Genomic DNA, 16263 nt, shown 5'->3' with positions numbered 1-16263 from the left:
TCCCCTCCTATACTCTTCACCTCCTCTATAATTTTGTCAACCAAACACGATTCGAGAGAGTTTTCTATCTATTCCATTCCCTCCCCTCCTCTACTCTCCATCCAAACATGGTGTAAAAAAAAAAAATGTTCAGTGGGTAAATATATCAACAGAACTCTTTTGACTTCAAGCAGCACACAAGTCATATATTTTTTTTATTTTAACGTTATTGTTTCTACGCTGTATGAAGTCGAAATATCTTCGTCAATATATTTACTGTATCGACCAGAGCCGTCCAGTTTTGCGGTGGAGATAAGATCCGACCGGGGTGGGATACCCTAAAGTAATCCAAATTTTTAGTTTTTATATGGACCGTTCAATTGAAATCTGGACAAATCGAGTATGAGATGGAGCGCACGGGGACTCTTTAATCTGACGGCCCGACTCGAATCGGACGGTCCTGATCTAAACTCATAAATTGGGTTACTTTAGGATATCCGAACTCGATCAGACCGTGGAAGATAAACCCGCTCTAGTTCTCTTGCCACGAGGCGTGCACCCATGGTGCTATAGCGCCAGCGCCAAACATCGAGCTAGCCATCAGCCCATCACTGGCTACACGCTTCTCTCCAGTTCGATTTCCCTCCTCTCTACACCATGCTCCCCTCCAGTTACTACCATCCTCGCCTTTCCTTGCGCCTCCTCCTTCCCGCTTTTGCCAAGCACCGTACGCAGATTCGTCCCCTTTTACGGAACCACGCAGTTGCACTTCCTGTGGCTAACACGAAGGAGGAAGAGGAGCTGAGCCCAGTATCAGCCGCGGCCGTTGCGGCGGCCATCCGCCGGGCGTCGTCAACCTCGCCGGTGGAGTTCTCGCGCCGTCGGTTCGATGAGGAGGCTGGGAAGGGTGGCCCTCTCATGCCCAGCTCTGATTTCCAGCGTCTGTGCATTGAACAGCTCCAGCTATTTCGTATGGTCGTCTCAGCGGACGCTATCCTGTCGGTTAGTTACTTATTTCTTATACTCTTTTGGTGCGTTTGGATTGTCAAAGGATTGACAGTGCTATCAGAGTTAGGTTGTGCTCCACAAGAATGTTTGAGAGGAAGAGAAGGGGAGAACTAAAGGCACAGGTCAATAAAAGAATAGAAAAAGGATGTGATTAAAATGTTGCTGTACTTTTTCAATACAAAGGAAAAACAGTAAAATAATGGAGCTGGAGGATACTTGTTTTAATTGATACAACATTAACAATGTAACTGAGCAAATGGCATATTAGTTGATTAATTGGTTCCAAATTAGAAACTGTGTGCAGTGATCATCAAACTATTTTATGGGCAAATAGTTAAGCCTGAAAAAATATAATGGTTTGTATATTTTTAAGATAGTATCAAATATTATTGTTGATTTTGTTGTAATAGTTGCTAGGATTATATCTTAGTTCATGTACTCTTTTATAGGTTTATGTGAGGCCAGCCGGTAGTTACATCATGGATCAGCTAGAATTACGAAGAGTTGTTTTCTTTCCTGGGATCGATGTCTCTGACAGCTCAGACTGTGTGATATTAATCTGTAATTTTTCAGTTGTTGCGGGTTTAAGAGGCGTAGAAGCATCTTTATGTAAACAAGAAGTAAGTTCCTAAGAAAATATGATTTTCCATTTACCATGTGTACCAGTCACTGGTTCATCAAGTTTGAATCTCTTTCACTGCATTGTTTTTCCTTTTGGCTGGTGAACTGTTGTGAATAAATTACTGTATAATCGCCTCTTTGCTCTAATTGATAATCCCAACAATGTTCTATCACATTTGGTACTTAAACATATTTCTGTTAGCTGAGTTACATGCATGTGAATTTTATGATGTGCAGCTTGACTTTGTACCTGAATATGGGGCCATGGTTCTTCCTTTGGTGAAGCATCCATTCATTGTGGGCTTTCTAGTTGCAGAGCTTCCAAATGTTAAATCTGAGACATGCATGAACTCAGAAAGCACACAAGGGGAGGTACCTAATTTACCACAAAGTAACTACTCGTATGGGAATTCATTGGAGATTCAACCATATCAAGAAGATTTAGTGAAAACATGTCAGATTACTCTTGAGGAGAGATCTCGGGCTGTAAGGATTTCTCAATCTTTGGCTACTGCATATGTCATGGATCAGGTAAGATTAATCACTTTTCCCTTTTACAGTTCTTTCTTCTTATACTCGGGACTTTATTTGATTAATTTACTTATTTCTTTTCATTTTCGTTAGTTTTTTTATTGGACCTCTGCTTTTCCGATTCATTTTTTGCTTGTACTGCTAATATTTTTATTTGACCTTATCTGCGATTCTAACTTCTTCTTTTTCTTTTCTTTATTTCAGAAAGCGATGTTACTTCAACAAACATCATGGCAAAATAATGTGAGAATGAGCCAATTGGTTGAGCAGGTCATTTCCTTTTCTTGTCTGTTTTGTATTTTGGTCTACTTTTTCCTGTGTCGCTTTCTAAAATCTACGAAATTTGTGCAGATACATGGACCACTTTCTAGTATCAGAGCTCTGGCAAATATGCTGACTACTTATGTCGAGAGAAGCCAAGTAAGAAAACTGGACCAGTTCTGTTGTTCAATTTAAAAGCAGACTTTCATTCCTTATGTGCAAATAACACCCGCATTTGGCACTTTTGCATTGGACACGCAACATTGTTTGGTTTGTATAAGTAAACCTTAGTTTGCAACACGGCAAATCAAGCAACTGAATTAGTTATCACTGATGTTTTTATTTTAAAGTAACAATTTACTTTATTAATAGTTCATTGAAGGTCACATTTGTCGGCTTGATTTAGATTTATGGATAATTCTAGTGTACTTCCAGCTCTTATGCTACATTGATTTGATATCTTATAAGATATTCTTTATATTGAAAAATTAAAATTGTAGATATGTTCAACAACTGTTTAGATAAGGACATGTATCAAATTTGAGGCAATTTGAAATTTGATTGGTCATTCATCATAAAGTCATTAAAATTCTACTGTTAAATATTATAATCGTTTGATGGAATGTTAAATGTCTTTTAATTCAATCTAAATTCAAAACACATCTACAATTCTAATTATCTAATTTGAGCAATACTATTCAAGAAATGAATGTGTACTTTCAGTATGCTAGAACCACCCTAGTTTCTATAGTTCAACTTGGGCATATGGAAAAAAGAAATTCACCAGACCAGTGGATATATATGTCAAATTTAATGGATGATCTTTCCAGCTCTCCGGAAAAATGTTTGAGTGTCTTAACCTTTTTTTTCTTTTGAAGGTCTGGGTGCCGATTGTTATTATCTTGCAAATGTTGCATGGTAATTGCTCATATGCAACATTATGGGTGTTATTTGAAAATATAACATGACACTGGTTGTAGTTTGCAAAATTAAAATTAGTAGATGGCGGGGAACTCAAATTTACATGAGACATATGTCATTTGCTAATATTTTGTGCTTCTTTTGGCAATTTAATGTAGATTCCTCATGATATAGCTGAAGATATACTCATTCAAGGTGATCATATGAGAGATGCATTACAACAAATGCAAGAAGTTGTTTACCTCACCAAGGTAGAACTTTTCCTGATAGAATTTAGTTTGGTGGTTCTTTTTCCACTATTCTCTTAAATATACACCTGCAAACAATAGGAGATAAGTGCATTATCCCTACTATATATGAAAATATTCTTTCCTTCCTCCTATGTCGGAGATAACCAAAATTTCCTCTCCATTATCACTGTTTATCTTTAAAGATGAATAAAAACAAATAGCTCCTAGTGGCATGTGAGATATTTCTTGTTTTCCAAGGTTATTGATGATAGCTTCAATTTTATATATGCTTATTTGTTTTACTGAGTTGGGCTATTTTAATAATGTTTGTATTTTGGATATAATATAAATTGTCCAATTCTTTATTTTTCACATGTAAGTGGTCTATCCAAGGTATAAAATGTGGTTTACCTATCAAAATCTTGTAGGAAGTCAAGATTTACTATTTTTTTTCAGATTTTCAAAATGGCTCTAAAATATTAAAGAAATGAAGCATCTTAAAAAATCTGAAAAATTTATAAACCAATTCTAGAATAATAGAACTTCGTTTCTGACAAGGTTTTATTATATCTCATTGGATGGTTTGAATTAATCGTCAAAGACGAAAAAGCAAGTTTGGACCATTTGTATTTCAACCAAAAAATAAATGTTTTTACGATAACCTAACTCTTAATGTACTTAACTTTGATTCATCATTTTTGTTATTTTGCATTTATAGCGTAACATATTTCGGCACAATGAAGATACATTGAAGCAAATGAATGGGCAAAAAACAAATGTACCATCAAATCCTGAGACATCTTTTCTACCAGATAACAGTTCTGGGGATGCCAAAACAGAAAGCATAATCAAATTTGATTCACTGAAGCACGATATAGAAATTCCCATGCCACCTCTTTGGCTCGTACCTCTCCAACAAAATAACACGAGGTATTATTGTTACTCCGACTGTTAGGGTAGTGGTTCCTATATACCTATGATTTTCACTTGTTGTTTTCCACATTTTGTGCTAACTGAGTAATTGAGATTTGCAACTTGAACCTTCTCTAGGTTGGGTATAAGCATCAATATATGAAAAAATTATCTATTATATGTAGAGATTTCAGTTTGTACCACAGACATGACTTCCTGAGGGTTTGTTCATGTTAGGTAGACCATGTGATGTCTCTGAAGTTTTAAAAGATCTGGTCGGAGCTGCAGTTGCACTGGCTTACAAGCAAAATCGAAAGGTGGAACTCAGTGGGACCTCTACTTCTCTACTAGTTGCTGTTGAAGAATCAGCTCTGAGGCAAGCACTCAGCAACCTCATTGAAGGAGCGCTTTTGCGCACACAGATTGGGGGTCAAGTTAAGATTTTCGCAGGTGGAGCTCCTGCAGGTGGCGCTCTTGTTGTAATAGATGATGATGGGCCAGATGTGCCATACTTGGTAATGTCCAACTTCACAAATTACTATCTTTAGCAAATTGACAAAACCACTCCTGTGTTGAGAAATTGGAAAATGGCAGCTGCCTTCCGAGGTTGCTTTGTTGAGCAAAACCAAAAATAATCTGATGATTATTTGGTGCTTAAAGCATTAGGATTGTACACTAGTGCAAGAACTTGGTCAAACAAAATGGCTAATTGCATAGTAAATTCTGAAGTTTTACTATGCTGATATTTTAAAAGAAAATGCAAATATGAATACTACAAGAGGGTTTATTTTTGCTTGTTTTTATCATTAACGGAAGAGAATGCTTCTTACGTGATGTCTGTGAAATTCAACTAAGTAATTTGTTTATTTACTTATATATTTAATAAGCTGGAGGATCTTTTGCATTGTTTTGATCATGGACAAAAATTCTGTTTTATTAAATGATCTTTGATTAATTTATACGCAATTTTTTTGCAAATGGCATGGCAGACTTTTTTGGTTACCAAAAGAGAAGCCCAATTAATAAATTTTGGTGCATACAGCAGCCTTATTTTGTTTTTATTATTTTGCCCATGGCAGACCCAGATGTACTCCCTCACACCATTCGGCACGGATCTATTAGCAGAAGGCATGCTAGAAGACAACATGGCATTGAATTTCAGAGCTGGCCTAACTGTTGCTCGAGAAATCTTAGAGAGTTTTGGCTGTGTTGTGCATGTAATATCACCGCGAAAGGTTGATGCAGCTTTTGGTACAGGTGGGACCCGAATAGAGCTGTGGTTGCCTTCTCTGCAGTCAAGTTCTTTAGCCGAGGAAGCTCAAGATGCATAACTCTTCACATAAAGCAAATGCTGTTCTGACTTGTGAGTTTATTACTGGCTATTTAATGTTTTAGTAGTTCACCATCTTGGAAAATTGCTGTATATAGAGTAGAACTTAGGTATATACTGTCAGCTGTACTGATCTTATGGTTGAGCCAATGGGATAATGGTCACCGGAATTCACCTGACTCTTTCTCGACAAGTTATTTTTCTTAGCATGATATAATAGTTGAAACTTGAAAGGTTTTCAAATCATCTCAGTGCGAACGGGACAACTACGGACACTGTATTAGAGACAGAGTTAAATAGAGCCCCCTTCCCCACCCCACCAAATAAAAAGGAAGCCGTGCATATGCATATTAGTAAGTATTAGCATTACATTAATGTACATTGTACAGTCATATACGAAAAATGTGCTGCAATAAGAATTAATTTCCCTTTGTACGCGTCAGTATCTCTAAATTGTTGTACGTCAATTCCTCCGTTTTTCTTTGGTGCTCAGCTTCGTGCCTTCCTCTGTTAGCTGTCTTTAATTTTTTTTATCATTAAATCCTAAAAATATAACTATTTAGTTAAAAAAAAACGAATTCCATGTCACCACAAAATTCCACGATCTTCATTAACACAACTTCTTCTCAACAAAACAGTAGCCATGGGTTATTGGGTAGAGATATTGACAATGTTGTTTTGGTTTCGTGCAGCCCATAAGTTTTTTATTTTTTTATTTTTTTATACTCTATTAATCTGTACCCAGGTCATTGGCCGGTGAAGAAAAAAACTTGTGCAGAAGAAGATAAGAATTTCGATTAACCATCTGATTCAGGATTGCATTATTGAATCACATATATAGTCAAACAATCCAAATTAATATAGAAACAGTACTGATTGCAATAGTATGAAAGAGTACTAATTTTAATAGTTTGAAAACGTTAATTTTTTGTTATTTACAATTATACGATTGTGTTTCCATTCAATAATAATAGTCTGAAAAAAAAATACTGATTTGCTGTGTTTTTTATAAGATATTAAATTATCTATATAGCATTAGTCCAATCTTTTTCCAAAGATATTATGGGTAAGGCTAAGGTGCTATGGGTTGCATAGCGACCTACGGTGCTACGGTTCAATATTCGAGTTTTCAAAATCTAAACGGTCGATCCGAACCGTTCATCTTGTTCTCCATATTAATATGTGTTTGGAGACCAAATTTTACATTTTTTGGAATTTTTTTACTATTTTTTTAGATAGGTAGAAAATCAAATATCTGAATGAGGCATAATTTTTTAGATCAACTAATTTTTTACCTATTTAAAAAAATAGTAAAATTTGGTCTCCAGACACATATTAATATGGAGAACAAAATGAACGGTTCGGATCGACCGTTTGGATTTTGAAAACTCGAATATTGAGCCGTAGCACCGTAGGTCTCTATGCAACCCATAGCACCTTAGCCTTACCCAGATATTATTATCATATATGACCGACATTTTTATTAATAACCAACTTTAAATATATTTTACCACATTTTCAAAAAAAAAATATATTTTACCACAAATAATCAAGTTTTGAATTTTATTAAAAATACTCAAACAACAATATTTTATTGCGGTTTGGGATTTATTTATTGGTTTTTGCACTATAAAAAAATATGTTTCTCTCTCCTCTCTCTCAAAATCACCAGATATCAAAGAGGGGAAGAGAAGGCGATTTTGGAGGCGACAAAAAAAATATTTATGCAAAAAATTAGAGTTATAGTCAATCTGCATAGGTGCATCATCAATATTTTGGTCATAATAAAGTTATGGCTGTTTAGAGAGCATGAGTGTGTCACTGATGTTTTGGCAATAAAACATCGATGCACTTCTATCGTCGTTAAGCGGGCATAAAGCATCGCTGCGTTATCGGTGTTTTTGCATGGAAGTATCGTTTTAAAAAAAAAAAAAAAAACTTTAAACATCCATAATTTTGGCTAGGAAAGTCGGATTTGCGTGTATAACCCCAATTTGGAAAGGGGGGACGAGACGGTCGGGACCTTGTCCGGGGATCTTTCGATCTTCCCCGGGCACCTGACAGAAACAGAATTGCAAAAAAATATCTTTTAGTGCCTCAAAAATTTAGTTTAAGTTATTCATCAACGGTAGACATACAATTACCTGTATTAATTTTTTTTAAAGTCTAAGAGATTATTCAAGAATTACTCATATAATTATTTTAAAATACATTTACTATTTATTGTGTGTGTTTGCTTATTTTTTTAATGGGTTATTGTTTCATGTTTCATATGTTTAATTTATTATTCAAAGATCATTAAAATTATCTATGATTGTTTAATATATGTCATTTACACGATAATAATTTTTTTTTTTCAAAATTCAAAGAGAGATATCAAGAATTACATATTGAAGTTCAAAATCATTTATTATTATTTTTTTTCAAAACTCGCCAACAGATTTTGACCCAATCGATCGCATCTCTAACCTCCTCAACGTGTTGCTTATCACAATCATCTCCTTCCTTTCCTCCCAGACAATCAGAAAACTCAAACTGATTATTACCTATGGTTCTAAAATACATGATATTGTGGGGTTTTGAAAAACATGATATAGAGTTTATAAAAAGCCAAAAAAAAAATGATATTGTGGGGTTCTGGTGATTTTGAGAGGGAGGAGAGAGAGACGGAGTTTTTATAGTGCAAAAAATGAAAAATAAAAAAATTCCAAACCACAATATTTTTATTGTAGTTTTGGGTATTTTTAATAAAAGTTAAATTTTTTTTGGTTATTTGTGGTAAAATATATTTAAAGTTGGTTATCAATAAAAATGTCGGCATATATGAATCCAATTAATTTAAAACATGAACATACACTCATACCATAAATATATTTTTATCAAAATTTTATGCACCACATACATAATGAGGAGGGTTCAAGTGCCTCGTGTCTTTCTAGTCTCGTTGTGCTTTATATTTTTTATCTCTGTTTTCAAAGTCCAAACAGTCGATTTAAACGCTCTACATAATATTCATATTAAAATATGCTTATAGATCAAATTTTATATATATTTTAGATAGATACAAAACACTATTTTGGATGGTCTAGAAGCATGATTTCGTACCTATATGGAAAATATATAAAGATTAAAAAAATATAAAATTTGGTCTCGTATCTTAATTTGAAGATCATATTGAGCGAATCGACGAACCAACTGTTTGGACTTTGAAATTTAAGACAAAAGGCATTTGAACTTGATAATATCCGCGTATAATATATCAGCTTGAAAATATCCGCGTGGACAATTAATGTTAGAATCAACTTCTTTCGTGGCTTTCTTTATATTCATTCAAGAGAGCTGCTACTTGCTATTAAGTGATGGCTGCTCTTTGACCATCTGCATCAGGATTTCTTTCTGGTTTCTAAAATCACGCTTTTATGCAGATCAGATCAAATGCAGATTTCAATTATCTAGGCTTAATTCTGTCCTTGTTCATCTATCATAATTCATAAATATTATATCATCTTAATATAAATATCTAATTTATTAAATAATCAGATTTCGTTACATAATGGCAGAAGCGTCAACTTATGAGTTATGACTTATGAGCAATAAAGTTTGTTTCCAAAAGATTCAATGTTTTCTTAATCTCATTAATAATATATTTTTTCTTGTATGGAATTAATCATCCCTCCATGTCAATTTCATGCATTTAATCCAATTATTATTGATGTTATCTTTCTTAATTACCTTCATAAGAAATTCGAAAGAAAAAAGAACTTGGAAGTTCAACAAATTTAAATGGTCTTGTAAATCAGCTAATGAAAAAATTTAGTTCCTCAAAATATGATTATTATAAACGGTTTAAGTCTTGAAAAGTAAATATAATCAATAACATTTTTTTATAATAAATCTTATAATTTAGATTGTAATAATTAAAAGATTATTGAAAATCTTATTTCAACATTTAAATATAATAAGAAAAGAGAACGCATCATGTTTAGATATCCTTAGTTCTAGCCAGATATTGTTGTAGAAGTATAATTACAGTAATATTTTTAATAAAAAAAATCAATAATAACCGTCTATATTTCTTTTGATATACTAATGACTCACCGATAAAAGAACAGACCGGAAATCCATTAACAATAAATTAACCGCAACCATCATGGCTGGTCTAGGACGGATCTATGGCCATGCCAGAAAGTGCTTAGCCATCTCATATATATTGAAAATTAATTGAGTCTAGTTCAGTTATTCGTCAAATGTCAAATGTGTAATTGTAGTTTGGTGGTTAAAGTTCAACTTTAGAATTGTGAAAATTTGAATTTAAATTTCAGTGATTATACTTTATGCATTTTATATTCCAGTCTCTCTAATTTAAATTTATTAGTTTCACATTTGACTAGAGTAAAAATAAGGACAGCTTTAGACAAAAGAAATCACAAAGAAGTAAAAGAGCAGGTGATATGAAACAAGAAAATGAATGTGCTGTGTAGTTTGTTTATCATCGTACTTTCAATCTGCTAGTTCTCATTCTCGTCAAATCTCTATAATTTTTAATTTCACAGAGAATTATTTTTCATTAGATATCTTTTCTAATTTGTTCTCATCCTTTTTATCAGTAAATATTCAATATTATTTATACTAATCAATATATATTATATACCTATATCTTCAGTAAGCAAGTAGCTAAATTTTGGAGCAAAATTAGCAAGTATATTATGCTCATTGAGTGAGTTTGGTGAGCATAACTTCAAAATTTATCAGATCGGTTTCAAAATAACGAATTAAAACTGTTAAAACTGATATACTTCACGAGTGATGTGTGCACATGCAATATTTTAAAGTTTTTGATGTATTTTATATAAAGTAAAGTGATAACAAAATGATGAAAATGAATGCATTAAAATAACTTATAAATTTTATTTATTTATTTTACCGCTTGACTTTATACAAAATAAGTTCGAAAATTTCAAAAGTTTGCATGTACATTAATCAATCGTAAAGTAGATCGGTTTCAGCAATTTGAATTTGTCGTCCAAAATCAATCTAATAAATTTTAAAATTATGCTAACCAAATCTTCTTAGTAAACATAGCATACACTAGTTTTATTCTAAAATTTTGATACAAAAACAAAATTAGTTAGCATCAGAAGAGCCATATACCGGTGTTTGATATTTTTTTTTCATTTGAGAAAGTACATGTGTTTTGATATTTCATCATAACCACAACCCCTTTAAATTTAATGAAACGTATATAAAATAACCAAATCATAGTAAATTTAGGCAGTTCAATTTGCTTGGGGAAACGAATTATCATACATGAACTTATCAAAACATTTTTTTTTCTAATTTAAAAGCAAGAATGGAAGGGACTTGCATGATAGGAGTCTTTTTTACAGATAAGAAAATGGGAGAGGCAGTAACGCACTTTGAGTATGAATCCGGACCATCCGATTGAAATCCGCACAAATACTACATAGAGGTAGGATTTGAACTCTGTCAAATTGGTTCAGATTCTGATGAGACTGTCTGAATTCAAACTAGAAATTTATGATGCCTGTAGGATTTGAACTCGACAGAGACAAATGCGTATCCTCTGCATTAACTCAAAAGATAATCTTTTGGGTTAATAAATATAAACCGTTTGGTTTTAAACGGAGCTAATTCGGCACTTACCTATAACATATCGTTGTCTTTCAATATTAGTACAGATTTAGTCTGCACAATTTTAAAACAGATCAGATGGTTAAGATTAATTTACTCAGAAGAATTTCTTTTGAGTTAACGCAGAGGATACGAATTCGGCAGAGACAAGGTTGAGCGAAATAGCCAGTATGAAATTTACAGAAGCTTATTAAAAGCGCAACTAAACAACTTTTTTTTAGATTTTGTAGCAAAAATATAAAAAAAAAAAAATTTCCTTTTAACCATTTTTAGACTTCTTAATAAGAGCTTTTCTGAATTTCAACATCAACTTGATAGATATCTCTTACGTAAATTTAAAATTATTGTAAATTTAATTAAAGTTACAACAAAAGTAAAGTAAATAACAAGAGATATAGAAAAAACAATTACATAATATATTTATAGGATAGAAATTATACATAAAAAACTATTACAATAATAAATAAGATAATAAATGACAATAATAGTGGAGTAGTGTGATAACGAATTGAGGATTAATATTGAGAGTTACAAAATAAACATCCACATAAATCCTATTTAATTTGATTTATAACCAAAAAGAATATTTCCCCGTTGAAATATAAAATCTATCACAATATGTGCTAGACATACAAGGTAGGCTAATTATTTATTTAGTTAATTAAAATATAAATATATACCTAATAAGGTTCAAAGTAGCGATTTTTTTTAATCGGATATGTTGTTGAATTGATTAGACTTCAATTACATCTTAGTAATATTGGGCCTACCATACAGACGTTGGCGCCATCGTTACTTAAATGAAGCCACAAGGCAAAATTACAAAGCAACAAAAAGGTTTAGGAAACCATCACGAGAAAAGGGAAATATAGGAAATATCCACGAAGCAAATTTGCCGAGTAAATTGAATAGAGACAGAGAGAGCTGTGGCCTGAGGGGTTGGATTGGTCAATTTGTACTTTAAATTTGTGGTTCAAATGGAAGATAAAAGATAATATAAATATGTCAACATTAATTGTTTCTAATTGTTAAAATAATTTATTAAAAAAAACCATGAGTGTCAAGATTGACTAAAATTCTAATTTTAGAAAGAAAAAAAATAGCCTATTAATTAAATAAGTCAATATTCAAGTGTTATTGGTCAAAATGGCGACATGTCTAATGAAAAGCGGATTTACTTCAAACGACTTTCGTGTTAGATGAATAGGTCAAAATAGGTTTTAAAGCCGACGAGTTCTTCACAAGACAGAGGATCAGTATTGATGATAGAAATTGACAATTAATCGGCAATTTGCAATTAATTGTTTAATTCACGCGTGTGTCGATATCTCATTAATTAAATTTAATGTATGTTTATGCCATACATGAATATATGAGTTCTGTATTTTTTTTTTTAACTTTTCATAATGATTTTATTGTATACTATTTAATAGACCTATACGAAGTTTTATTAGAAAACTGATAATGATATCCGCACTAAAATTCTCGCACCATAATTTTTGGGAGGGTCATAATTACCGGGGGGGGGGGGGGGGGGGGGGGGGGGGCGCAAAACTTCAGCAATGGATTTTTTTTTCTACAAATATTAATATTGTCATTCTCAACTATTTAACTCTATGCAATGGATGTGAACAATTATTACGTAAATAATTAGTAAATAATTATCGTCCTTCAATCAAATCCCTTAAACGTCCCCGCACCATAAATACCTTGGGGGGGGCACTCAAACTATATCGGGGGGTTATGTTTCTAAAAGTATTAATATTGTCATAACTATCTGGGGACCACAAAACTTGATATTTTTTTACATATGACGTTGGATGATGTTTAAAAGTATTAATAATAAGTATTGCAAGTACTTATACTTATGCACTGAAGTGTGTGTAGACACACACACACACTGTACAAAGTTTAATTTTCATACATTTGATCATATCAAGTTACACATCAAAATATTAATATCTTATTTTTTAAATATTTGTATCTTATTTTTTAAGTATTTATAACTATGAGGTCAACTATTTTTATTAGAGATGAGAGATTGCCAAAGTCAGACGTCTAAAAGTATTAATCTCAATTATTGCAAGTATTTATTGAAGTACTTATATATACTTTAGGTCAAGAGTGTCAGGTAAATTCCCGAGATTTTTATTTTTACCCAAAAAATAAATAATTTTATTATAAATAACCACGTTTTTCGAAAAAATTTATTTCTACCCAAACCGCATATATTTTGTGCGGCCCGAATTAAAAATTCGGACCGTATAGAATATATGCGGCCCGATTTTTTTTTTTGGATTTAAAAATTCGGACCGCATAGAATATTTGCGGTCCGAATTTTTTTTTTTTTGCTTTTTTCAAATGGCCGATGCAATTTTTGAGTGACGATATCTCACGATCTGTTTAGAGATTTTGTATGAAACTTCACAGTCTTGTTCTACGATGTCAAGACTACATGTTGGTCAATTTTCATGAATTTTGAAGATTTTTTTCTATTTTAATTAGAGATACAAAGTTGGACTCAGAAGCACTTCTTTAGCAGTTCGGGCAATTTTTTAGTGATGATTTCTGGAGATTTTAAATAAAACTTCACAGTCTTGTTTCATACAAAATCTCTAAACAGATCATGAGATATCATCACTAAAAAATTGCCCGAATTGTTGAAGGAGTGTTTCTGAATCCAACTTTGCATCTCTAGTTAACATAGGAAAACATCTTCAAAATTCATAAAAATTGACCGACATGTAGTCTTGACATCGTAGAACAATACTGTCAAGTTTTATTTAAAATCTCCTAACAGATCGTGAGATATCATCACTCAAAAATTGCTCAAACTGCTGAAGAAGTGTTTCTGAGTCCAACTTTGCATCTTTGGTTAACATAGAAAAACATCTTCAAAATTCATGAAAATTGACCGACATGTAGTCTTGACATCGTAGAACAATATTGTCAAGTTTTATTTAAAATCTCCAAACAGATCGTGAGATATCATCACTCAAAAATTGCCCGAAATGCTGAAGAAGTGCTTCTGAGTCCAACTTTGCATCTCTGGTTAACATAGAAAAACATCTTCAAAATTCATGAAAATTGACCGACATGTAGTCTTGTCATCGTAGAACAAGACTGTGAAGTTTCATACAAAATTTCTAAACAGATCGTGAGATATCATCACTCAAAAATTACCTTCGGGCCGCATATATTCTATACGGGCCGAATTTTTAATTCGGGCCGCACATAATATATGCGGTTTGGGTAGAAATAAATTTTTTCGAAAAACGTGATTATTTATAATAAAATTATTTATTTTTTGGATAAAAATAAAAATCTCGGGGTAAATTCTATCTATCTGAAAAATATAAAATTTGATCCGAAATATATTTTTATATAAAAATTATGTTAAATGTTTCGGATTAAAAATAAAGATACATATGCCCATATCCTCACTCATTAATTATTATGGGGGAATTTCACGTATACCCTTCAAAAACTTTAAAATTATGCATTTGTCCCTCTAAATTTTAAAAATACGTATTGTTAATAATAATTGGGGGAATTTCACGTATACCCCTCAACAACTTCAAAATTATGTATTTCACCCTTAAAGTTTGAAATTACATATTTCCCCCTCTAAACTTCAAAAACTCACAAATTTATCCATTTTATTGTCTTTTATATTATAATTCATTCTAAAATTTTAAAATACACATTTTACCCTTTATTAAAAGCATATAAAGCCCATCAAACTCAAATTTAAATCTAAAGGGTTCCCTACCATTCGATATGCATGCGTCGCATTAAAATCTGTGCGTAGCGCTTCAATATTCGTGTTGATCTAGCTTGCACGGATCTTAAATCAATCCCGATATGCATTCATCGCATTAAGATCTGTGCACGTCGCTTCAATATGCATGCATGTTCGCATCAAGATTCATGCTGATCTTGCGTGCGTATATCTAAAAACATTTTGGATGGTAGAGGAATTGTTCAGATTCAAATTTGAGTTTGATGGGGTTTATATGTTTTTAATAAAGGATAAAATAGATATTTTATAAATTTAGAATGAGTTTTAATATAAAAGACAATAAAATGGGTAAATTTGTGAGTATTTGAAGTTTAGAGGGGAAATATGTAATTTCAAACTTTAGAGGGTCAAATACGTAATTTTGAAGTTGTTGAGGGGTATACGTGAAATTCCCCCAATTATTATTAACAATAAATATAAAAATCAATGTCGGGTGGGACAACAGAAAAATTGACATGTGGCATCTGGGAGCCAAGCCAAGCCAACTACCAGCCTTTCTCACTCAAAAAAAAAACTACCAGCCTTTCCTGTAAAGAAACAATTCTCAGCAACTAATAAATACATGACATGGTTCCTGCTACTGACAACGGACCCTCCCATAGATTGAGATAGAGAAATGTGGGTGTGCCGTGTGCGAACTCAGTAACTTGACACACAGTTTAAGGTTTCAGACTGCCTCTTGAGGATTCAGACTTGGTAAGACACGTGGGTTGCAAACAATGGGCCAACCTTTTTTTTCTTTTTGTTCAGGGCAAAGCCCGTAGGCGAACCATCACGCCAGACGCCAGTGTTGAAGTGTCAACGCCTGATTTGCGGCTTTGCGCGTCAGGATTTCGTGTATGCATAGTTTCTCATAGTGGGTAAGAAAATTGGAGCCGTCTGTCGTGTCAATTTTAAATAAAATTAAGATACAAGGTTTCGTACAAGAAAACATTAGCTTCCTCAATGTGATGGATAAGTTCAAGGAAGACGAATTCACATGAGTCGAAATAGTTTTTAAAAAGTGTCAAACCATT

At 32.7% G+C, this 16263-nt stretch overlaps 1 protein-coding gene across 2 annotated transcripts; it reads left to right on the top strand.

Moving 5' to 3' along the window:
* Window positions 1–489: 489 nt before the first annotated feature.
* CSK (chloroplast sensor kinase) lies at window positions 490–5975 on the top strand. Of its 2 annotated transcripts, XM_078302197.1 has the most exons (9): window positions 490–981; window positions 1437–1607; window positions 1846–2139; window positions 2344–2409; window positions 2491–2559; window positions 3480–3572; window positions 4270–4481; window positions 4705–4978; window positions 5543–5975. In XM_078302197.1, exons 1-9 carry the CDS (start codon window positions 637–639, stop codon window positions 5792–5794), a joined length of 1776 nt encoding a protein of 591 aa, XP_078158323.1. In that variant the 5' UTR covers window positions 490–636; the 3' UTR covers window positions 5795–5975. The 2 variants fall into 2 exon arrangements, with proteins under 2 accessions (XP_078158323.1, XP_078158334.1); XM_078302208.1 differs by lacking the exon at window positions 2491–2559.
* Window positions 5976–16263: the final 10288 nt, after the last annotated feature.

This window comes from Carex rostrata, chromosome 1 (assembly GCF_964058835.1).
Source record: "Carex rostrata chromosome 1, lpCarRost1.2, whole genome shotgun sequence".
Taxonomy (NCBI): domain Eukaryota; kingdom Viridiplantae; phylum Streptophyta; class Magnoliopsida; order Poales; family Cyperaceae; genus Carex; species Carex rostrata.
Note: the sequence above shows the minus strand (reverse complement) of the source record. Positions and strands in the feature narration are given on the sequence as shown.

Bases quoted from the DNA above. Each gene is read 5' to 3' on its own strand.
- CSK (XM_078302197.1), top strand. From the start codon at position 637: ATGCTCCCCTCCAGTTACTACCATCCTCGCCTTTCCTTGCGCCTCCTC. The intron at 982-1,436 runs GTTAGTTACTTA...ACTCTTTTATAG, and splicing joins CAGCGGACGCTATCCTGTCG to GTTTATGTGAGGCCAGCCGG. The intron at 4,979-5,542 runs GTAATGTCCAAC...TGCCCATGGCAG, and splicing joins GGCCAGATGTGCCATACTTG to ACCCAGATGTACTCCCTCAC.